The sequence below is a fragment of the Triturus cristatus genome, chromosome 12, assembly GCF_964204655.1.
Source record: "Triturus cristatus chromosome 12, aTriCri1.1, whole genome shotgun sequence".
In the NCBI taxonomy this organism is placed as follows: Eukaryota; Metazoa; Chordata; class Amphibia; order Caudata; family Salamandridae; genus Triturus; species Triturus cristatus.
In genome coordinates this window covers 125730335-125755610 of record NC_140595.1, presented here as the reverse complement: position 1 = coordinate 125755610, position 25276 = coordinate 125730335, and the positions used below count along the sequence as shown (strand labels likewise).

Here is a 25276-nt window from a genome sequence, read left to right as displayed (position 1 = left end):
GCTGGGAGTTGACTGCAGTGCTTTTGTAAGTGATGTCAGACAAATTTGAACCAATTCGCAAGTCCACCTTAAAATACTTTACCTGGAAAACTGAATTTCTCCAAGCCAAAACATCAGCGACAAAAGGTAATGAGATACAGGCCTTTGCCATCACAGAGTCTTTCATATGGATTATAAAAGACAAGGCCAGGCTAAGAACTAATCTCAGGTTCACACCTAAAATTGTGACCAAAATTCATCTAAATGAGCTGGTAATCTTATGGACAGGGTCAGTGGCACTGGGACCCAGAGACCTGTGGCACCCACTGAACCCTGAACATTGTTGTATTTTATCATTCAAACAGCAGCCAGGGGGCTCATTTACATTTTTTGCGCTAGAGTTCAAGCTGGACTGGCTATGCTCCTGAGGCACCTCATGGAAGCAATGAGTGATTTTCCTCTCAGGAGCATTGAGTGATGTTCTTTGAAGGAGCACATCTGCCTAATGGGAAAACAGGAAGTTTGTCTCATGAGAAAACAGGTTGATGTGTATCAGGAGAGCACTGTATTATTGCATTGGGGATCACTGGAAAATGTACAGTTGCTGAGAACAGGAATGATTGATTGCATTGTGAAGAAACTGGCTAACACAGCAAGGAGCACAGAGTGAAGTATCCTATGGAAGATGGTGTTTTGTAAAAAGAGTAACAATATGATGTCACATATGTCATAAGTAACTCTTTCATTCAATCCTATGTTTACCTGCTGGGATTTTCAGACCTAAAGCTATATTAAAGAAAGGAAGATAAAGGTCCCAGAATTTAAAATTCTGTTTGCCTTAAAGCCACAACTGACTGAAAATTCACTGACATACAGTCCTAGCAACTTAAAAAAATCTTCTGTGTGTGAAATACAGTCATCCTGTTGAATCTTTCTGCTGCTAGGTGAGGCACTGCTTCACTCTAGTCATTTCTGTGAATAGTGAACACTGAATGTATTTTCACTACGACCGAACCATCGAAAACTGCATATGACATTGGAAGAGTACAGTAAACACGCAAAACTCAACTTCTGACACAGACTTCACACAGACACACCGAAAAACGAGTAAAATTAACAATTTCTCTTTTTAGCTCTAGTTGAGGGCCGTTTCTACTTGCAAAAAAACGACTATTTTGCCTTTCAATTATATATTTTATTGGGAAATGTCTCAGAGAGGTTTCATATTGGTTGTTAGTTGTAAACTGTTCAAAATGTCACAACTCACAAAAATTTATTTGTTTAATTTCTTTCGACGCCCCCACATTCCCTGCTCATTATTAGGCTGATGTTACATTAATAAAAATAAAAAAAATTGCATGTTTGACAACATAAAACCAGAACAGAGTAATTCTACAAAAATACTCATGAGGCTGTTCATGGTTAACCGTTGCCAGTGATTTGACAGCGATATTGTATACAATTTCAACTTTGTGATGTAGGTGAACACAGCCTTTTTCAGGACACATGAGGAAACCCAGCTGGCTGGATGGAACCGTTGAAGGAAACAGATCAGCTGTTGATGCTGTCCAAAATATTACTTGGTGACAGTGACCCAGAGAGAAGACTTATCTAATTCTCGAGAAGTAAATCCAAGGAAATGTTTGTAGCTGAAGAGATGGCAGGAGTAAACATCCTTTACAACACATGCCATTACCCTGCATTTTTTACTCTGCAAAATCTTTTACAACGCAGGGCTTTACACAACAAACCATTACAACGCATTTCCCAAAGTAACTCCCCGGCGGAGTTACAATAGTAAATTGCGTTGTAATGGGGAATGCGTTGTAATGGATTGCGTTGTAAAACTCTGTGTTGTAAAAGATTTTAAGGAGTAAAAAATGCAGGGTATGGCATGTGTTGTAAAAGCGTGCGGGGTAAATTGTAATCTTTTTATGATTTGTAGAAACACCTTGGTGCAACTTATCCATTGTTAAGAAGTGGAGCAAACGAAAGACAGCTCTCTTTGGTGGCTATTGCTGGGCGAATAAGACACTCTTTACAGTTCAATGACTGTAAAGTTAATGTCCGTCAAAAGTACCAGATGAAAACGTGGTAAATTCTGGTACATGTGGAATTGGTTGAGGAAAGAAGTGTCCATATTTAAAAGTGAGTAAACATCTTCTCCCCATCCATCTAACCCATAATCAGTATTTTTGTGCCTTTAAAGGTTGGTTGGCAGAGCATGGCCCCCGCCACACTGGCTGTTCCTGTGCCCCAACTAAAGGTGGGAGAACCAATTATTGTTCCCAGTGGATCCTCCGCCACCTCTGAGATGCATAACCATTGGCAGAGACCCATCGGGTGCCGGGCTCCCATTGAGGCATTGGGAGGGTTGTCACTTGTAGAGCATTTTACCATTTGGGAAAGTCAACAATGGCCTGATGTCATGGCCATTGCATTTTCTTTCTATGAAGCAAAATCCCTCTTTCAGGGTTTATTTCTGAGAAAGAAAAAGAAGGCCAAGCGAGCTGCAACAAGATGCCTTCTTGCCTTGGCTTTCACTTTTTCGGAAAGTGCATCTACCGCACTTATAGATGCACTTCAAAAATATTCCCGCCAAGCAAGCACGTGCTATCATGCAAGAATTCTGCTCTCTTTGTTCCACTTTAAGATCCATTCCATGCATGTCACTGTATTCCTGTAACTTCACTGATTCGGTTACATTACCTCTGGAATCAAGTTCCATGTGCAGTGACCAGTTGTTCTCCCGCAGTCTGGCCGTGTGGCCAAACGGTGTGGACTCTCTCAGTAAACTCCTTCTTTCCAGCTTCAGCTCAGCAGGCCTCATTTCAACAGAGTTCTTTAAACTGGACAAGTGACCTCCTCTAGGCAGGGGGAGATGGTGGCCTTGTGGGCTGGCCGTCCAAGAATAAACGAGGCCTTCGATTATTCAAATCGCAACCGAAAAAATAGTAACAACCGTACATTATCGAACTATATAGCAAAACAAATCCAAGAAACAAAAGAAGGAAAACTGATGACTTGTTGGTCCATTAAATGATTTTTTTCAAAGTTATCTCCTTAATCAGTGTGACACCAGATCAGGTAAAATTGTTACAGGTGGGGGTGTGGTTTATGAACTATTCGGTTTGTGTACTGGCTTCTTCTACAGCAAACACATTATCTGAAAATAAAATAATAGCCTTTTAATATATTTTCATTTAACACAGTAAATGGCATAAGGGGACTATCAAATATCTTAGGTTACAACACTGGTTCCATCAAATGCTCTTCTGTTCAGAGGTATTTCACTGCATTTTATGTCATTGCACCAATAAAGCATGACCAGTACATGTTCTTTCTTGAGTATCATTTCCTAGTGTTTCTGCCTCAGCTCTACAACACCACTAAAGAACCAGTGATCTGCTCTATAATTTAATCAGCTTGCATATAGGGGGTGCAGAGGAGGTCGTTTTAAATATGTTGTTATATGCTGTGTGTAAGTTATTGTGTTACGTGCTGTTGTTTCTTTAAGACAACAAACACTGTTATATTTCCAAACAAATGCAGCCTCATTATTTTAAACATGGCAAGCAACCATTTAGGCTAGAACAGTGCCAAACAGGTAAGCTGGGCCGGCTTAAGCACTGGTGATGCATGGTGCAGCAGTCTTTTTAGGCACCCCACCACCCCATGACCTCCTTCTCCACAAATTCCCTCACTACCACCCTCCATCAGTGCCTCTCCTCTCTCCATAGCCCCTTGATTACATTACATTTTTTTATAGCGCTACTCATAGTTCACTCACACTCTGTTCTGTGATCTGCATGGTATGTATTCATTGCAGCAAGCACATTATCCTTCTGCGCTACTTTATTGATGAATTAAATCTCCCACTAGACTAACTCCATCTCTCTCCAGCGGGAACATTAATCACCAGAGTTATCTTGACATTTTTATTGTTGCCTGAAAACTGCTGGGCACACAAGGAACTATGTGGCATGTTGTTTTAAATCCATAGGTTATTTTTAAAACCCCCTCCCCAGGTCAGAGCGAGATGCAGCTGCAATGGTCACACCATCATACAGCCGGCCCAGCAGGTAAGTCATTCTTAAACCTCTGCCATTTGACCAAGGCTGGTGAGAGCGACCAGGCCTTTAGTTAGTTGACCAAGGCTGACCTACTTGGTTGACCAAGGCTGGTGAGCGTGGCCAGGCCTTTAGTTGGTGGCCCCACTAGGCCTTTAGTTGGCCTCATTTCTGCATGTCATGAGGGAGAGGCCTTCTGGGAGTAGTGTACGGTGCTGAAGGCAGAGGAGCGTTATGCTCAACACCTATTACCATCCAGTTGCTAATTCCCAGTGCGGCTTTCTACTGTGCTGTCCCAAGACATTCAATTTAATTTCTGCTTAGGCTGGCCTTCGAATGAGGAAGAGTGGTGTGTGTCAGGCTTAGCAGTAAGATGGCTGCCCTACGACGGCAATCCCATTCTTGTCTGTACAATGGACAATGGATAGAGGTGCTGGTAGCAGTGACCTTGAACAACCATTAACAAAGTAATGTACTTGTTTTATGACAAAGAAAATTGTTATGTCCTTGTCAACCTTTTCAAAACTTAAAAATCTTTTTCAGGGCACCATTTCTGAATGGCATTTATCATATTTACCTTCTCTTACAACCCTCCTTCTTCTGCTCTGGACTTCTCCTTGAGCTGGAGAGGCTGCTGCCGGACCTGAGCGAGAGCACATGGTAGCCTTGTAGATGGTAGCTGCGAGAGTCAGCAGCAGCAAGATGATCCGGGTCACCGTGAGGGCTCCACACCAACCAAAAGCATTGGTTGAGATGGCTAGAATGGAGATCATGATAAAGGTCAACACCATACCACATATATACACACACCACAAGACAGCACACACTATGGATGCTTGTCACAGAGTAGATATGCTAAATAAATGCAAAGAAGTATGCACTGAACCATTCATCTCCATTACTTAGAGATTTTTGGAGCAAAGTGGTGTGTAATAATGAAGATCCCCAGTCGCAGTTTAAGGCAGGACTGAGTTTTATTAGTCACAATAAGTACCAATGACACCTCCAAGGCTGGTTTTCAGGTGGTTCCCCTCACTCTCCCACTCCAACTAACAAACAATGAGACTTCTTAAGTAGGCTTTATTCCAAACCCAGGACCCTTCACACCGGCAGATGGGAGGAGAGGCACGGTACAACCGCCTCCTCGCCGACATGTCCCAGCTCGAGTGTCCCACATTCCAACCTCCAGAATTCTACACCTACACCTGGACATTCTAGTAGGGCGAGAAAGCAAAAGACACACTCTTGATGGACGGAATGCAGAACAAAATCAAAACATTCACCCCCAGTCAAGAGATCTGTGTTAAATCCATCATTCTTTTTCTCACCATGCCACCCCAGTTTAGACCTGGCCATATGCAAATCAGTCTTGACCCTGTGCCTCATGGGAACAGTCCAGCCCGAACTGCCAAGCCAGGTCCTCCCTGGACCGGAAACAAGAATCCTAGGACTGGTTTCGGGGTTTCACCCCTCTTCAGCCAGGATAGCTTGAATCCAGTGGCACAGTGAGCCCAGGACCCACGTCTGGGCATACCCGGCGCACTTAGGGCGAGAAAGCAAAAGACACACAATTGATGGACGGAATGCAGAACAAATCAAAACATTCACCCCCAGTCAAGAGATCTGGGTTAAATCCATCATTCTTTTGCTCACCATGCCACCCCAGTTTAGATTTGTCACCCCGAGTGGGATGGGTATGCTCAGACGTGAGTCCTGTGCTCTCCATGCCACTGGAATCAAGCTATCCTGGCTGAAGAGGGGTGAAACCCCAAAACCGGTTCTAGGATGCTTGGTTGCAGTCCTGGGAGGACCTAGCCTGGCAGTTCGGGCTGGACTGTTCCCATCGGGCACAGGGTGAAGACTGATATGCATATGGCTGGGTCCAAACTGGACCGGCATGGTGAGCAAAAAGACGATGGATTTAGGCGCAGATCTCTGCACTGGGGTGAATGTATGATATTGTTCTGCATTCTGTCCATCAATTGTTCTTTTTGCATTGGACATTCTAGTAGGCGAGGTGCAGTCACACAGTGAAATACTCACCCATGAGAACAACCCAACACACCTCACCTCCACTGCCCCATATCCCACTATTCTAAGGAGCACACTAAGAGGGAAGCAGGGGGCGTGGCATGTAGGAAGCCATGGGATAAGAGGATAAGAGGTGAGGGAAGAAAATAATACATAGTGAACCAAATGACATAAGAGCAAAAGGGTCAATATACATTATGGGCCTATAGCAGAGTGTTTTCGACGTCAAGAAGCATCGTTTCATTTCAAGTCCTAATTTTACACTAACACACTGGCCGAACTTCCAGTTGGAGAATATTATTATCCTCTGTTTCTCAATAGTTAGGTTTATCACGTGATATCATTTAGAAAAATTACTACACAAACAGCATGGAGTAAATACACTTTTTTTATAATTTAGTGGATATGCTTCTAATTTAATGAATATTGATATTGTTTCCTAAACTACATTTCTCCACCAGGCTTCCGGATCCGAATGGTCAAAAATCGTCTTCACAATGCCTTTGTAGGCTACACTTCTCTTCACCTCCCTGAGGGATGCATTGAATTGTACTTCGCAGGACGCGTCTCCTCTGGTCAAGTTGCCCGGCAACATAGAGATATGACTTGTAAAGGTGAAGACCCCATTTTTGTCTCTGGTCAAACTTGTCTGCTCTAAACATTCAGCATTACAACAGGCAATGGTGACATTTAAGGTGTAAAAAACAGAGTGAGCTTCAAGTTATGAGTGTGTGGATGACCTGTGGGCATGGGCCCTGAGTACTTGAGAAGGACTCCTAGTTCAGCCACAGAATCTGAGAGAAGCAACAGCCCACATTTGGCCTTCAAGGGCTTCAGGTAATAGAAAATCTCTGGTAATCAGTTCATGTCAACTGTTCCCTCTAGAGCACTACACACATTTCTGGAAATTACATCATACCGTTTTCATGAATAAGGAAATAAAATCTACCTCTGTCGGCTGCACTTCTCGTCACCACGCTCTGAGATGAATTGAACTGGACATTACAGGACACCTCTCCTCTGGTCCAGTTGTCTCGGGAGATGGAGATATGACTGATAAAAGTGAAGTCCCCATTTACGTCTCTGGTCAATCTTGTCTGCCCTTCACCTGGGCTCCCAGAGATGTTCCAGGACAGCCAGACTGGTCCAGAAACAGCCCTGACCACACAAGCCAGAGGGATAAAACTGCCCAACTCATTCTGCTGGAGTGGGGCGGTCACAAGCTCCACAGAGGTCTTTGCTGCGTAACTGTCTGAGAAGGAAAACGATTCATTACTGCAGATTATCTGGCACAAAAGACCTGGCAAAATGTAAAATTACAAATAATATAGTGAGGGTCACTGGAATTTTGTGATTGTGCGCCGGCAGAGATTTTCCGATAATTATAGGTTTGCCACATAATCCATCATCTGCTGCACAATCTGTAGATTTGAACCCCCATTTTTTTTCTAGCTGAAATGGTTCAAAAGTTACTAAAGCGTAGTAGCAAATGTTACCTGCTCAGTAGATGGCCTTTTGCAAAGGTTAACTGGGCACCTTTCTGTTGCTTATTGCTATATTTAGGTATTAAGCTGGTACTAATGAGATCGACCCAATGCCCAGACAGTCTTAGAATAAGTGTAATAAGTACAAAATAACGAAGTAATACTATTAAAAAATGTGTTGCATTATGCGGCATAATTTGCCATTTTTGCCGCATAATTTACTAAATCCTGCCACATAAATTGTCCCTCTCCTGCCGCATAATTCCACTGGCCCTAAATATAGTTAATGAAACAAACAAATAATGGATAATGAGATACCTTTAGAGGTATAGTCATCTCCATTTGACAACAACCTTAGAGGGTAAATTAGAGTTTGGTGGACAGAGAACTCCTTCGCACAATGGATTACCCTGTTCTTCAAAAAGTTGGTCCACGCTCCCTATTTTGGGGAGAGAGGACTGTCATCTTTTTCTCGACTGATCTCCTGTTAGCTCCTTTGATTGAATCATTTCTCCGAAGGCCCACTGAGTAGGGTGCTTCGGTGGAAGGGCATTACACTGCGCCCTATTTACGATGGACTGTGTGTGGTAAATCTTTTCTGCCAGAAAAAAAAACAACCGCTAACATTGAACATAGTGCGACAGGTAATACATATTTCCCCATGTTCATTTTCAACAGCACTAACCACAAGAAACACTCATCTGTCTGTATCAGGCCACCATCACAGCACCCTCATCACTTAAATGTAGGTCGTCTGGAATTATGTGATATTGCGATTGCTGCGTATTCTGCATAATTATGTATTCACCCCATTTGTCACATAATACATAATCTGCTGCATAATCTGCATATTTTGACAAAAAAAATAGTTTCTAACTCAAACAGATCAAAAGTTACAAAAAACGCAGCAACACGTGTTGCCGGGCAGTGGAAACCCTAATTTTCAAAAGGTTGAATGGTCCCCTTTCGGTTGCTTATTTCCATATTTGGTTGTTAAGCGGGTACCAATGATGTGAAACCTTAGCATGGAAAGGGTTGAGCTGCATAAAAATTACAAAATAAGGAATTAAAACTATTATAAAATGTGCCGATTACGCCACATAGTTTGTCTTTTTGTGCTGCATTATTTAGTCAACGCTGACACACAATCTGGTCCTGCTTTACAATGTAATTCCGGTTGCCCTGCTTATATGGTACTGGTATGCTTTCCACATTATCTATCACAACTAAATACACTAGAAGCACAGATGCACTTTGACTACTACATAACACCTTGTAGTGTACCACTGCTGTACCAGACATCAGAGATGCCTCGTCTTCTTTGGCATACAGTGCGCATACGACTGAAAGCCCTCCTTTTCTTTCTATCACTACTCTGAAGCACAGATACAACCACTAGGTGCACACACATGCCTTGCTGGCAGGAAATCACTGCAAATTAGCAAACATGTAATGAAAGTGCAACGTGTTTCCCAGAACCAAGTGGCAAAAAATACTCACTGCACACACGACACAGAACAAACCTTAGCAAACTAGACTTTAGCCAAAGCCGTATGAGGGCATACCAGTCGCATATGTGCAAAAACAAATGACTCTAAAAAAACTATCTTTGGGGTGTCTCTCATTATTATAATTTGCTGATATATAAAAACATTTAAAAAAATCTATGTCTATTTTCTTTTTTTCCCCATTTCTTACCAGAATAGAGTATACATTGACCACATAAATACTTAGAGGGTTATATTGTGTGTCTGACATTTTGAACAATTGAACTGCAGAAACCTCATATTCTGTCTTTTGAATTTCCTGCGGGAACAACAGTCCGGATGTAAGTAACTTTTTATGAGCAACATCACCCTTGGTACCAATTTGAGCCCTTTTTAAACATTAATTGAAAACAGCGGAATGATCATACACCAAATCACGAAAAGTCTGCTTTCTGAGAAAAGTTCTAACTTGCTACGTAATTTGGTGAAATTCTATTCAGCTGTTTTTAGGTCTCGAGCCTAGCGATGCAGTGCGTAGCACTGCTCGCGCAGCGTGAGTCCTTTTGTCTGGGGTTCCAAAACGGAGCCAGGAATCGCACACGCTTGTGCGTGTGCTTTTCCTTTTGTGCCCCGCTATTGGCCTTTGCGTGTATGTTCTTTCCCAAGAGAGCACGTAATAGGCCAAAGGTGGTTGCATTGCTCTGACCCTGGCCTATTGGTGTCTCTTACGTGCACCAAAGGCCATGTGGTTTCAATTATTGTGCCCAGACACGGGCGCGATAATTGAAAACATATGGCTCGCTGTGGTGCGTGCGTGCACGCACACTACTCGCGGGCGTGTTTTTTTTTTTTACAGGCTGGAGGAAAAAAACTATTTTGCCCAGGATCAATTACTTTTAAAAGTTGCCAGTATTACAGGTATCCCCTATGAATGGGTGGGACAGGTGTTGCTTCCATTCGATCAATGCGAGGCATTCTATCTCTGGTTTCACTTTGCTATTTTATTAATTAAGTCTTTCTGACTCGGAGCCGGAGCCCGGGATCAGGGTGTCATCGGGCAGACTGGGGCGCAGGCAGGCATTCCCCTATGGTGCAGCAGGGACTGAGGAGCTGGTGAGAGCAGCGGGAGAAGGTGCAGGGAGCGAGCAGCACCGCAGCAGCAGAACCTGCCCAGCCCTTCCAAGGGAGCTAGGAAGCGAGAGGTAAGCGCAGCACCTTGAAGGTACACTGGCCTCCCCGTGAAGGGCAAGTTAAGAGACTTGAAGTGATTGCAAAGTGGCGGGAATCCTTTTGAATTGCCCCTCCCGCTCTCCCCTCCCCACGCAAAGTGTGCCTTCACATTTGCCAAACAAATCTTGGGTTGTGAGAAGGTAAAATAACTAAGTTCATCGTCTTTTTTTCCAAATCTTTTCTACAGCTTCTGCTTCTGTCTAATGACGACTAGAGTGAACAATTATTCTGCCTGTGTCATTTTTAAATACAAACAATAGACAGGCAGAGTACGCTTGAGCGTTTCCACACTTGAGGCAAAAACAGATTTTCGCATAGCGCTTTAAACAGGCCGAAAACCTGTTCTGCTCTTTTCTAGAACCGTGTAACACAAGTGCTTTTGCACAGCTTTTTTCTTTTTTACTCGAATGGGGCAGCAGCATGGTCTTTTACATTATTTTTCACGAAAGGCAAAATATTGTCCGCACTCTATTTCCAGTCACTCAGAAGGTAAGGAAGGGCACTTTCACAGAGGTCTGTATAGCGCCACATGAGGCGAGAAAAAAAACCCTCACAGGACTGTTCAGCAGCCCGTCAGGCAGAAGAGTTTCTATTCACAGCACTTCCGCACCACACAAGGCAGACATGACTTCCGCAGCTTCCCAGTCCTTTAAAGACAGACTCCATTCTCCTGGGGTCCTGGCGTCACACTTCTGGAATGATCAGAGTGACTGCAGGGCTGCACTGAGAGACCCCCTTATGCTACAGGGTCTGTGGAGCGCGGTACTGCCTTTAGAACTCAAAGCGCTATCTGAATTCTGATATTTTCACTAATGGTCTTGAGACGTGTCACAGACTGGAGTGTGTTTCTGATTGTTTTAGTAGGAATAGTAGGGTGCAGTCAGTTGGCAGGGTGCAGTTAAAAGGTGGCTTTTGTGTACAATCTCAGTTGTACAGGTGTTCAATCAATCAATCAATCAGTGGTTGGTAAAGCGCGCTATTCACTCGCGAGGGTCTCAAGGCGCTGGGGGGGAGGGAAAGGTGTTGAGACTGGCTAGTGTTTGGTATGTGTAGGCCGAGTATTTTGTTGTTGTTGCAAATATCCGATACCATCGGAAAATCTACAGGTGCTATCGGAAAAATTGATTTGTGCAATGTGTATTGCCCGGCCCTGACATACGCACTGCCCTCTGGCAAAATGTATGTTCGCATTTAAGAAGGTAATGCCTTGGGAGAGAGCGGGCTGCCCTGGTGGGCCAGAGTCCTAGGGACTGTGAAAATCCAAGCATCACACAAACAACAAGGGTAGCAAATGTGCGAAGCTCATTTAGCAGGCGAGTATTAAGGATTTGATAAGTAGATGGGGGTGCACTTTGGAGCACAAGGGCACAAATATATTCTGGTAGTGCACTGTCATTTACAGAGAGCACATCTTCACTGAAATGCCCACTACATTTGCTGACATACAGTTTACTGAGTCTATCTACAGTTTTTTTTTTGGTTCAAAATGAATTTTCTTAAAAGGATAAAGGTGTCAGCATACAATATACAAAGTTTGAGCTAGTGGCGTTGCTTTATTACTTGCTACACCAATAGCTCAAACGTTCAGTAATGTGAGACCTATTGCATTGCAAATGCTTGTTTCATGTACTGCGGAGCAACGTTTCCCGTTGAAATGACCCTGGGGAATCACGCTTTTTGAAGGACAACCCCCTTTTATTGCCCCCCGTATGACAGAGCATCACAAACATCTCCATGCAGGAGACAAGATGGATTACCTTTTTATGAAAAGAGTTGTGCAGATTTGCCAAACAGTGCCAAAGTTGTTTGCAAATGCATAGGCAATTATATCAAATAAAATAAGATGTGATCAGGGTAAATTCTCATTTGCCTGTGCTTTTTAAATTTCGCTTAATGAGAATGGCATTTATTTAGCACTTTCCTAATCCTTGTGAGCTCAAGCATGTTTTTCTGGGTAACTGACAAAGTAGCTATTCCAAATGTGTCCATTATGCAGCGCTTCATAACTCTCATATGAGGTCATGTAACATAATGATTTGCATCCATTCCCAGACACCTTTGTGTGCACAATTGCTAGGGTGTTAGTTGTAGTTTGTTCAACTTTGGATCTGGTGAGTGCAGTGTCAGACAGTGTGAGACAGTGCTCCGGCTTCTGATCATCACTACTTGTTACAAAGTGAATTTGATCTGTGACTACAAAGCAAGGGATGTGTATAATACTGAGATGAGATATTTAAGAGGTAAAAGGATTTGTATATTATTAGGCGATGTATACCAAAGCTTTGGAACCACTTTGCTATGTTTATACTTTGACAAAAGGGGGTTGCCAGTTTCCCAACTTACCAAAAAACATGCCAAGATGAACATGTGCGAATTATAAATACTGCATTTCACAGTGGTTTGGGGGTGGTTGCACCCTTCCCTTGATCTCCTCTCAAACAGTACCATGAAAGAGCTGGAATTTTTACATATAGCCTAAATATTTAAAAAATCGTCTTTGTGGAGGAATGGGAAAAAGTGCTGTGCAAGAAAGTGTATTTTTCCTAAAAGTGGCCACAATAAAAGGTTAGGTGTGCTAAGATCACCATCTTCCCAGCTTACAGAAACAAGCAGAGTTGTAAAGAAAAACTACTTTTCCACAGTGTTTGCCTTTTTCTAAGTGGCAGTCCATTTTGGCTGTGTTTTTTGTGGTTTTGCCCTACTTGCAGTTAGAGGTGGGAACAGGTGTGAAACCCTTGAATGAACCTAGACAGTAATACATTTCTGAAAATTATACAAAATTACAATTTCAGAAAGGGGTCTTTTGTGTAGATTGCTCATGGGTCTCATAAAAGAAACTGATCAATGAAATCAATTAGATAATGTAAAAATATAGGAGAAAATTAAATAGATGGCAACATATGTATCTGTCATTTTTTGCCCCGATTGATAATTTACTAGAGTAATATACCATTACTTTCATCATCAGACGTTTCTATTCACAGGCATATATATTGTTTGTTGGTTTTTCCAAAGACGCAGAATACTCAGAATTGCAGCTTTTAATAATATTTTATTGTGTTACAACCATGAAGCAATTCACATGGTAAAAACTAATAAATGAAAAATGGGGATGAATGAAACTTAGGCATTTTTGACATATGCTAAAAATATTGAGTTTAGCAACGGTGGTTATTTGTACAATGGTGAATTTGGTTTACCAATACTATCATGACATTTAGTGGGCATTTGTTATTTTCTTGCACAATAGCTTATAATTAAAGCACAAAAAGGGACAAATGAAATTGATAATAACACATATTCTATTCTGTACTCCCATATTTCTACGAATACAAACAGGGCCTTCCGTGTGCCTGGGCCTATTACCCACAACAGACAATACCCCAAAACGCAAAAAGGAGAAATCCAAATTCTTGCCTTGCAAATTAACCCATTTTGGTGATGTGGGTAGCTATGGTATTTGAGCCTGAACTCGGCTGCTCCCAAGGAAACCTACTAAACCCGAACATTTCTGAAAACTACACATTGAGGTGAGTCTTGGGGGGGGGATCTTACTTGTGTAGCTACTATTCTGTTTTCTTACTCAGAACACCCTGAATATCTTAAACTGTGGGTGAAATCACATGTTTTTCTATCATATCTGTGAGGGAAAGTTAAAGACTCTGGGGATCCCCAAACTTCACACCACACAGCATTTCCACACTTCTCTTTATAAAAATGGTACCCAACGTGAGACTGGCTCAATTAACAGAGATAGGAATTGACCAAAGTAGGCACCATGCAAACACTACATTGACTTCACATGGCCACAGTTTTCTACTGTTCCTGTCAAAGGCGATAGCCCCAGCCACACAAACGGCGGTTCAGTTTTTATCAGGAAAAGTCTGGGATCACATGGAGGCAAGAATTTTGTGAGATTCTGCAAATTTCAGGACTTTCTCTGTAATCGCCTTGGCCTCTACTTTTCAGAAATACTCATCTTTAGTATAGTTCCCTGGTTGCCCGCTGATACAGAGCCCAAATAGTGCAGCCATTCGTAGTGGCAAGTAAGAGGAAATTTAGATTTGCCTCATCTGTGCTGGTCCAGATGTCAAAACTGTGCCCTAAGGAATACCCATTTCCTCTCCCTTGCCATGAGGATGCTCTAGGTCTCAGGTGGGCAGAAAGGGTGTTGAGGCTTTAGGGGTGAAGCAGTAGCCCAAAGTCAGGAAGGACCAACCACACACTATAAATAAAAATATATATATATCTTTCACATACGGGGTCAGACTGTGGGTAAATCCTCCAATCTTACACTGTGGGGGGTAGAAAACATTGTGTGTAAACCATTGATGTGAAAAGTTCTTCCACCATAATTAAGAACAGACAAATGCATGCATACCACACCATACTAATAACAGGATACTTGAGATTGTTATTCTAAAGCATTCTTTTGATGCTATGATGACAGAATTCTGACAATACAGAGCAGATGAACCAATGATGCGCTTCCTTGATGGCACAATTGTCTTTGATTCATTTGTATGGCCCAGTAAACAAAAATGCACTGACAATGACAATTGTTTTGGCAACTGTACAGCAAGAAGCATTTTACCAAGCTGTACTAACACACACCATCTACACATTATAGATAGGAGACATGCAAAGTTTCCTAAAACTAAGCACAAGTACAAGGAAGGTGAAATAAGTGAAGGGTTCATACACACACAAAAACCCCCACACACACACATTCTCTGAAGAAATACTATAGAGCTGCACAGCACATTACCTCACACGCAGAATATGTGCAGCATATTCAGCAGCAGTGCAAGCCTCCCTCAGATACCCTGAGCAGTAAACATGCGCAAAGCAATGCAGGCTTTCTCATACATAACAAGTACAGCATGAGCAGCAGCAGTGTGTGCTTCCTTCACATACCCTGAACAGTAACGGTGCCTAAAGTAATGTGTGGTTCCTCACACGCATAACCAATACAGCATGTGCTGCAGCAGTGCAAGCATCCTTCAGATACCCTGAACAGTAACGGTGCCTAAAGTAATGTGTGGTTGCTCACACGCATAACCAATGCAACATGAGCAGCAGCAGTGCGTGCTTCCTTCACATACCCTGAACAGTAACGGTGCCTAAAGTAATGTGTGGTTCCTCACACGCATAACCAATACAGCATGTGCTGCAGCAGTGCAAGCCTCCTTCAGATACCCTGAGCAGTAACGGTGCCTAAAGTAATGTGTGGTTCCTCACACGCATAACCAATACAGCATGAGCAGCAGCAGTGCGTGCTTCCTTCACATACCCTGAACAGTAACGGTGCCTAAAGTAATGTGTGGTTCCTCACACGCATAACCAATACAGCATGAGCAGCAGCAGTGCGTGCTTCCTTCACATACCCTGAACAGTAACGGTGCCTAAAGTAATGTCTGGTTCCTCACACGCATAACCAATACAGCATGTGCTGCAGCAGTGCAAGCCTCCTTCAGATACCCTGAGCAGTAATCCTACACAAAGTAATGCATGGTGCCTCACACGCATAACCAATACAGCAAGCGCTGCAGCACCGCAAGACTCCATCATATAACCTGAACAGTAGTGGTGTAGTTAACATTGCATAGTTGATCATTCACACTCAGAACAGGTGCAGCATGTGCAACAGCTTATATGTATGTGTGTTTGCCTGTTTAGAGATATCCGTGTCTATGTATGTGTTCATGTATGTCTTTTGCATGTTTGTGTTTGTCGTTAGTTGTTTTTATGTGTTTGTGGTGCATGAGTATGTATAGGCAGACTATGGGGGTGTCATGTGAGTGTGTATTTTGATGTGATGATTTAAAGGTCTCTATGATTGTGTTGGTTTGAATGATCATGCATTGTAATTGTAGCCCTAGGGTCAATGCTTGGAACTGTTAAATGCACACTAATAGTTAAGTGGTACATACCAGGATTTATGCACTGGGAGCGAAAGTGCTCCATCTTTGCAATCATCATTTTATGAAACCAACATGCATTTGTACTTTTCTTAATGATCCCTTATGAAAACATCTTCCCATTCTCATCCGACACTCCCTCTGCCGAAAGAAACATCTCATGAAGTGACTAATGTCATTTGTCCAGGGGTGTGTCTCTTGGAGGGCACTTATGTGTCACATGAAGTCAGGCTGTGGATGCAGGGCGGTGATTGTGCATGGGAGCCGCATTGTTTATAGCTGTCAAGTTTTCAGTTTGGTTAGGTGTGGCATTTGTGTGTTTGGAGTATAATTATGTGTGACACTTATTGATGCATGTGTGACACTTATTGATGCATGTGTGACACTTATTGATGCATGTGTGACACTTTGAGTGATACTTTATCATAAGCTAAACTTTGGTATAATGTTAATTTCAGAATGCCCTTTCTGTGCTATGGAAATGTCTAGAAAGTCCATAAACATGGGCAACATGTCTAATGTACTGTGGCAGGATTCTACCCTTCCTTCACTTTCCTAACCCTTGGGGGCAACATAAAAAATCATAACATTTTTATTGATACATGACTGTTAGATAATCTTGATCATCTTGACTTTTTACACAGCATGGTACCAGTTGAAAACTGACAGGCAGTAAAAGTATATACATATTAATGTTAAAATAATTAGCAGCAGTTTGTCAAAAGAAGTTTTTTTTTATGTTCACAGCCTGTACGTGAAAGCCCTGCTGATGCTGCTGGAAGATGCAAAAAAAACAACAATTGATGGACAGAATGCAGAACAATGTCATACATTCACCCCAGTACAGAGATCTGGGCCTAAATCCATCGTTTTTTTGCTCACCATGCCATTCCAGTTTGAACCCAGCCAAATGCAAATCAGTCTTGACCCTGTGCCCCATGGGAACAGTCCAGCCCGAACTGCCAAGCCAGGTCCTCCCTGGACTGGAAACAAGCATCCTAGGACCGGTTTCGGGCTTTCAGCCCTCGTCAGCCAGGATAGCTTGATTCCAGTGGCATGGAGAGCAAGGGACTCACGTCTGAGCATACCCTTCCCACTCGGGGTGACAAATGCAAAAACAACAATTGATGGACAGAATGCAGAACAATGTCATACATTCACCCCAGTACAGAGATCTGGGCCTAAATCCATCGTTTTTTTGCTCACCATGCCATTCCAGTTTGAACCCAGCCATATGCAAATCAGTCTTGACCCTGTGCCCCATGGGAACAGTCCAGCCCGAACTGCCAAGCCAGGTCCTCCCTGGACTGGAAACAAGCATCCTAGGACCGGTTTCGGGCTTTCAGCCCTCGTCAGCCAGGATAGCTTGATTCCAGTGGCATGGAGAGCAAGGGACTCACATCTGAGCATACCCTTCCCACTCGGGGTGACAAATGCAAAAACAACAATTGATGGACAGAATGCAGAACAATGTCATACATTCACCCCAGTACAGAGATCTGGGCCTAAATCCATCGTTTTTTTGCTCACCATGCCATTCCAGTTGGAACCCAGCCATATGCAAATCAGTCTTGACCCTGTGCCCCATGGGAACAGTCCAGCCGGAACTGCCAAGCCAGGTCCTCCCTGGACTGGAAACAAGCATCCTAGGACCGGTTTCGGGCTTTCAGCCCTCGTCAGCCAGGATAGCTTGATTCCAGTGGCATGGAGAGCAAGGGACTCACGTCTGAGCATACCCTTCCCACTCGGGGTGACAAATGCAAAAACAACAATTGATGGACAGAATGCAGAACAATGTCATACATTCACCCCAGTACAGAGATCTGGGCCTAAATCCATCGTTTTTTTGCTCACCATGCCATTCCAGTTTGAACCCAGCCAAATGCAAATCAGTCTTGACCCTGTGCCCCATGGGAACAGTCCAGCCCGAACTGCCAAGCCAGGTCCTCCCTGGACTGGAAACAAGCATCCTAGGACCGGTTTCGGGCTTTCAGCCCTCGTCAGCCAGGATAGCTTGATTCCAGTGGCATGGAGAGCAAGGGACTCACGTCTGAGCATACCCTTCCCACTCGGGGTGACAAATGCAAAAACAACAATTGATGGACAGAATGCAGAACAATGTCATACATTCACCCCAGTACAGAGATCTGGGCCTAAATCCATCGTTTTTTTGCTCACCATGCCATTCCAGTTTGAACCCAGCCATATGCAAATCAGTCTTGACCCTGTGCCCCATGGGAACAGTCCAGCCCGAACTGCCAAGCCAGGTCCTCCCTGGACTGGAAACAAGCATCCTAGGACCGGTTTCGGGCTTTCAGCCCTCGTCAGCCAGGATAGCTTGATTCCAGTGGCATGGAGAGCAAGGGACTCACGTCTGAGCATACCCTTCCCACTCGGGGTGACAAATGCAAAAACAACAATTGATGGACAGAATGCAGAACAATGTCATACATTCACCCCAGTACAGAGATCTGGGCCTAAATCCATCGTTTTTTTGCTCACCATGCCATTCCAGTTTGAACCCAGCCATATGCAAATCAGTCTTGACCCTGTGCCCCATGGGAACAGTCCAGCCCGAACTGCCAAGCCAGGTCCTCCCTGGACTGGAAACAAGCATCCTAGGACCGTTTTCGGGCTTTCAGCCCTCGTCAGCCAGGATAGCTTGATTCCAGTGGCATGGAGAGCAAGGGACTCACGTCTGAGCATACCCTTCCCACTCGGGGTGACAAATGCAAAAACAACAATTGATGGACAGAATGCAGAACAATGTCATACATTCACCCCAGTACAGAGATCTGGGCCTAAATCCATCGTTTTTTTTGCTCACCATGCCATTCCAGTTTGAACCCAGCCATATGCAAATCAGTCTTGACCCTGTGCCCCATGGGAACAGTCCAGCCCGAACTGCCAAGCCAGGTCCTCCCTGGACTGGAAACAAGCATCCTAGGACCGGTTTCGGGCTTTCAGCCCTCGTCAGCCAGGATAGCTTGATTCCAGTGGCATGGAGAGCAAGGGACTCACGTCTGAGCATACCCTTCCCACTCGGGGTGACAAATGCAAAAACAACAATTGATGGACAGAATGCAGAACAATGTCATACATTCACCCCAGTACAGAGATCTGGGCCTAAATCCATCGTTTTTTTGCTCACCATGCCATTCCAGTTTGAACCCAGCCATATGCAAATCAGTCTTGACCCTGTGCCCCATGGGAACAGTCCAGCCCGAACTGCCAAGCCAGGTCCTCCCTGGACTGGAAACAAGCATCCTAGGACCGGTTTCGGGCTTTCAGCCCTCGTCAGCCAGGATAGCTTGATTCCAGTGGCATGGAGAGCAAGGGACTCACGTCTGAGCATACCCTTCCCACTCGGGGTGACAAATGCAAAAACAACAATTGATGGACAGAATGCAGAACAATGTCATACATTCACCCCAGTACAGAGATCTGGGCCTAAATCCATCGTTCTTTTGCTCACCATGCCATTCTAGTTTGAACCCAGCCATATGCAAATCAGTCTTGACCCTGTGCCCCATGGGAACAGTCCAGCCCGAACTGCCAAGCCAGGTCCTCCCTGGACTGGAAACAAGCATCCTAGGACCGGTTTCGGGCTTTCAGCCCTCGTCAGCCAGGATAGCTTGATTCCAGTGGCATGGAGAGCAAGGGACTCACGTCTGAGCATACCCTTCCCACTCGGGGTGACAAATGCAAAAACAACAATTGATGGACAGAATGCAGAACAATGTCATACATTCACCCCAGTACAGAGATCTGGGCCTAAATCCATCGTTTTTTTGCTCACCATGCCATTCCAGTTTGAACCCAGCCATATGCAAATCAGTCTTGACCCTGTGCCCCATGGGAACAGTCCAGCCCGAACTGCCAAGCCAGGTCCTCCCTGGACTGGAAACAAGCATCCTAGGACCGGTTTCGGGCTTTCAGCCCTCGTCAGCCAGGATAGCTTGATTCCAGTGGCATGGAGAGCAAGGGACTCACGTCTGAGCATACCCTTCCCACTCGGGGTGACAAATGCAAAAACAACAATTGATGGACAGAATGCAGAACAATGTCATACATTCACCCCAGTACAGAGATCTGGGCCTAAATCCATCGATGCTGCTGGAAGAAACACTTCAATAATGGCCTTTTAGTGCTCCTTGACCTTTACGTTGGTCTGGGGGTGCGTCAGCACGTGCAGCTCCCCCCCACCTAGTTCCAGGGCCCCTGCCTGTACCACCCAATGCACGGTGGGAGCTTGGACGTTCCACCGCTGAAGACAAGCAGGAAGCAAGACTTGTAAGTGGGCGTCTCTTCTTTTCACTTTGTCTCCATGGACGACAAAATGTGAAAAATCATGGGGCAGATTTACAAGAAAGTGACGTGACACATCTGTAGAGATGCGTCACTTTCCCTGCGCCAACATGCAAAACCCTTGCGTCACCATGGATGCGCCGTATTTACAAAACGGCGCATCCATGGCGCAAGGATTGACAGATGCGTCAGAAATTCTGATGCATCTGTTGACGGAAAAGTCACACATTGCTAGAGTCGTGTAGCAAGCACGACGCAACTCCAGCAATGCTCAGGGGGGCCCTATGCCTAACAAGCTGCGTCACTCCTTACGCCTGCTTCAAGCAGGCGCAGGGTTTTGACGCAGCATGGACGTAAAAGTGACTCAGTGAAATCTTGTAGATTTCACTGCGTCACTTTTACGGGGCTTCCTGCGACGGAACGCCCACCCTGCATTCATTAAACCTGACGCAGGTTTAATTTGGCGCAGGGCTTCACAACGTGACGCATCTTCCTAGATGAGTCACTTTGTAAATGGGCTGCAACTTTTACGCTGCCGCTGCGTCTCAAAAGTGACGCAACGACGGTGCAAAAGTGATGCAAGGGGCTTGTAAATCTGCCCCCATGTGTGTATATTGTACTTCCTTTTTTAATGTTAAATACACACCTCATTTAAAGCTCACTGGAAAAACGGGTCTGGTATGCACTTTAAAAACAGTACCTTTTTACTAATAGAAAATAAATGTATGCATCTGTGTGTGTACATATATATATATATAATGCATTTTCAAAAAGTGTTTCATCATAACTGAGAATGTAAAAAATTACGCATTTTTCACATGGAGTTTCATTTTTTTCCCATTAAAACTATAGTAATGATAACATCATACATTAATTTCAATCCACTTTACTTTAATTTATCAGCGAACACAAAAAGTGTGTCTCTTGAAAATGACAAGTTATCTTACCTCCCACTATGAGTGTGGATCCTTTGGCAAAATGTAGCTTGTTCAGGACTGGATACGAGCAGTAATAGACGCCGCTCTCATTCCGCTGCATGCTGTAGATTTCCAGGGTTGCGCGGCGGGGTTCAGATCTACAGAGATATTTTCCTTCCCTCTTGCTATCATGACAGTTCACAATAAATGTGACCGTCTCCTCTGCTCCCCTCCAGAACCACTTGATTCTATGTGCTCCATCCTGGTTATCTGCAGTTAAAAAGCAGGAGATCTTGGCGGTTTCATTGACGGTAACGAACCGGTACCGCTCCGTCTGATACAGGCACAGATGGACCCCCAACACTGTGAGAAGAAAGCAGAACATATAATGTTAATATTGGTGCCCTCAATATCCTTCCCGCAAAACGGCCAGGCACATCCATTCCATAGGTCCAAACCTATCCACGGCTTTCATTATAGGGATAAACTGCACAGATTTCCACTGATGTTGTGAATTTAGGCACCAATATTTCCAAATTAGATTGTCAAGGTGCTGATGCAATTTTATGCTGACTTTGGCAGAAAAACATGTGACCAAAAACTGGTGTTAAGTGTCACCTTTTTGCTCTGGTTAGTGTCATGCAGTGAAAAAGTTTATGCAAATTTGTAATATGGAAATGCTAATGAGATATATGTCATTCCACTCAGTATCTCTAACTAGAATTGAATTTTTATAAGGCACTGTGGTCCAACTCTTTTTAAAACCATACGTATACAGTTCATTTCAGCGCACTGAAGCAGACGAATACGCAGCATTTGACGTTTTTATAAATACCCGTAAACATATTAAAACATATTTTTCAATCCTACCTCTTCATCTAACAGATAGGAAAAAATAAAATATTAACGATTTGGAAACAGTTATAAAAACAGAAAACTGTACGTTTTTGTATGAATAAACAAAGCAGCGTTAGGTTTCGATCCTCATCCATGCTACAGTTCCATCTGTTATCCTTGTATTCGTGAATGTAAAGTTTACCATTGGAAAGGAGGGTGCAATATCTGAACCACTTCTCAGCTTGTCTAGTGTCCATCCTGCTCCTTGTACAGCTGCTCAGGTCGCACCCACCACAAGTGAAGCATCAGTTGCAAATCAGGAGAGAAACCCTCTGCATGAGATAAAAAGTAGTGAACCACAGGGGAAGGAAATACATTACTGCCATCAAGAACCTCAGAGTACTAAAACGCATGCCTTGAAAAATGCTACTGGGGCGAAACGCGTGTCACATTTTGTATTCTGTAAGATTTATAAAGGTTACCAGTAAAAAATAACTAACAACTAAAGAAATTGAAATTGAACCCATGTATGAGCCCCAATAGTATTCTTTATCTTCTACATCAGGCAGCCATGACAGGAGATGATTCTAAATGATGCATTTCTTCTAATACAAAAAAAGTTCCCTGTGTGATGTGCCTTCATCATGCATGGTGAACAGAGAACATGTGGTATTCAAAGAAAAAAGTAGTTTTTTAATTCACCCTGCTGCGAGCAATGTGGAAAAACTCATGCATATTTAACAGTTTAAAAATGAATATCAGCATCTTCCAAATTTGAATTCATATCAAATCAAAATTCAAATACAGATTGTTTCCTAGTTATTCCAATTTACCGCAGTTTTTTTTGTAGAATAAAAGACCAACTTAAATGTCTTATAATCTAATTATATATATATATATATATATATATATATATATATATATATATATATATATATATATATATATATATATATATATATATATATATATATATATATATATTTCAAAACGCAGGGTTGCCCTTGTGAGGATGCCACATACACCAGGGTTACTGCACTCGACGCCGCAGGCAGCAGTGTAGTACGAGGCTGCCTCCCCCCTTCTGCGGCCAAACGCGTTTCGGGCTCCCATGAGCACTTGATCACTGGCTGGAAGGAAACAGGATGCGGAAAGGAGGAACAATTGATTTATTAGCATTCAGAGTCCCGCCCATGTGGGCCAAGGGCATGCTGGACAAGGTAGTTCAAAGTGCTTCCCCTGGACTCGCAATTCCTCTCACCAAGTGGAATCCGCTCCTGCGCCTCAATCGAATAAATGTACCTCGTTAGGAGAATGGTTTTGGCAGCAACGCTTCACACTGCCACTGTAATCCTGCGGTTCAGGCCCCCGATGTCCCAACAGCACCTGTGGTTATAAGTGCCCAGGATCCGCCGAACAGCGTCAGGGCATCCTCGCGACCGGACGGGGCCGCATATTATTCCAAAACGCAGGGTTGCCCTTGTGAGGATGCCACATACACCAGGGTTACTGCACTCGACGCCGCAGGCAGCAGTGTAGTACGAGGCTGCCTCCCCCCTTCTGCGGCCAAACGCGTTTCGGGCTCCCATGAGCCCTTGATCACTGGCTGGAAGGAAACAGGATGCGGAAAGGAGGAACAATTGATTTATTAGCATTCAGAGTCCCGCCCATGTGGGCCAAGGGCATGCTGGACAAGGTAGTTCAAAGTGCTTCCCCTGGACTCGCAATTCCTCTCACCAAGTGGAATCCGCTCCTGCGCCTCAATCGAATAAATGTACCTCGTTAGGAGAATGGTTTTGGCAGCAACGCTTCACACTGCCACTGTAATCCTGCGGTTCAGGCCCCCGATGTCCCAACAGCACCTGTGGTTATAAGTGCCCAGGATCCGCCGAACAGCGTCAGGGCATCCTCGCGACCGGACGGGGCCGCATATTATTCCAAAACGCAGGGTTGCCCTTGTGAGGATGCCACATACACCAGGGTTACTGCACTCGACGCCGCAGGCAGCAGTGTAGTACGAGGCTGCCTCCCCCCTTCTGCGGCCAAACGCGTTTCGGGCTCCCATGAGCCCTTGATCACTGGCTGGAAGGAAACAGGATGCGGAAAGGAGGAACAATTGATTTATTAGCATTCAGAGTCCCGCCCATGTGGGCCAAGGGCATGCTGGACAAGGTAGTTCAAAGTGCTTCCCCTGGACTCGCAATTCCTCTCACCAAGTGGAATCCGCTCCTGCGCCTCAATCGAATAAATGTACCTCGTTAGGAGAATGGTTTTGGCAGCAACGCTTCACACTGCCACTGTAATCCTGCGGTTCAGGCCCCCGATGTCCCAACAGCACCTGTGGTTATAAGTGCCCAGGATCCGCCGAACAGCGTCAGGGCATCCTCGCGACCGGACGGGGCCGCATATTATTCCAAAACGCAGGGTTGCCCTTGTGAGGATGCCACATACACCAGGGTTACTGCACTCGACGCCGCAGGCAGCAGTGTAGTACGAGGCTGCCTCCCCCCTTCTGCGGCCAAACGCGTTTCGGGCTCCCATGAGCCCTTGATCACTGGCTGGAAGGAAACAGGATGCGGAAAGGAGGAACAATTGATTTATTAGCATTCAGAGTCCCGCCCATGTGGGCCAAGGGCATGCTGGACAAGGTAGTTCAAAGTGCTTCCCCTGGACTCGCAATTCCTCTCACCAAGTGGAATCCGCTCCTGCGCCTCAATCGAATAAATGTACCTCGTTAGGAGAATGGTTTTGGCAGCAACGCTTCACACTGCCACTGTAATCCTGCGGTTCAGGCCCCCGATGTCCCAACAGCACCTGTGGTTATAAGTGCCCAGGATCCGCCGAACAGCGTCAGGGCATCCTCGCGACCGGACGGGGCCGCATATTATTCCAAAACGCAGGGTTGCCCTTGTGAGGATGCCACATACACCAGGGTTACTGCACTCGACGCCGCAGGCAGCAGTGTAGTACGAGGCTGCCTCCCCCCTTCTGCGGCCAAACGCGTTTCGGGCT

General features: G+C 44.4%; 1 protein-coding gene across 1 annotated transcript; it reads right to left on the bottom strand.

Moving 5' to 3' along the window:
• Nucleotides 1-1152: 1152 nt before the first annotated feature.
• LOC146772860 (uncharacterized) lies at nucleotides 1153-22668 on the bottom strand. The gene is made up of 5 exons (XM_085639647.1): nucleotides 22467-22668; nucleotides 21458-21790; nucleotides 7030-7332; nucleotides 4627-4806; nucleotides 1153-3145 (listed from the first exon to the last, which is right to left on the bottom strand). The coding sequence occupies exons 1-5, from the start codon at nucleotides 22519-22521 to the stop codon at nucleotides 3102-3104; spliced, it is 915 nt and encodes a 304-aa protein (XP_085495773.1). The 5' UTR covers nucleotides 22522-22668; the 3' UTR covers nucleotides 1153-3101.
• Between the last annotated feature and the right edge of the window lie 2608 nt (nucleotides 22669-25276).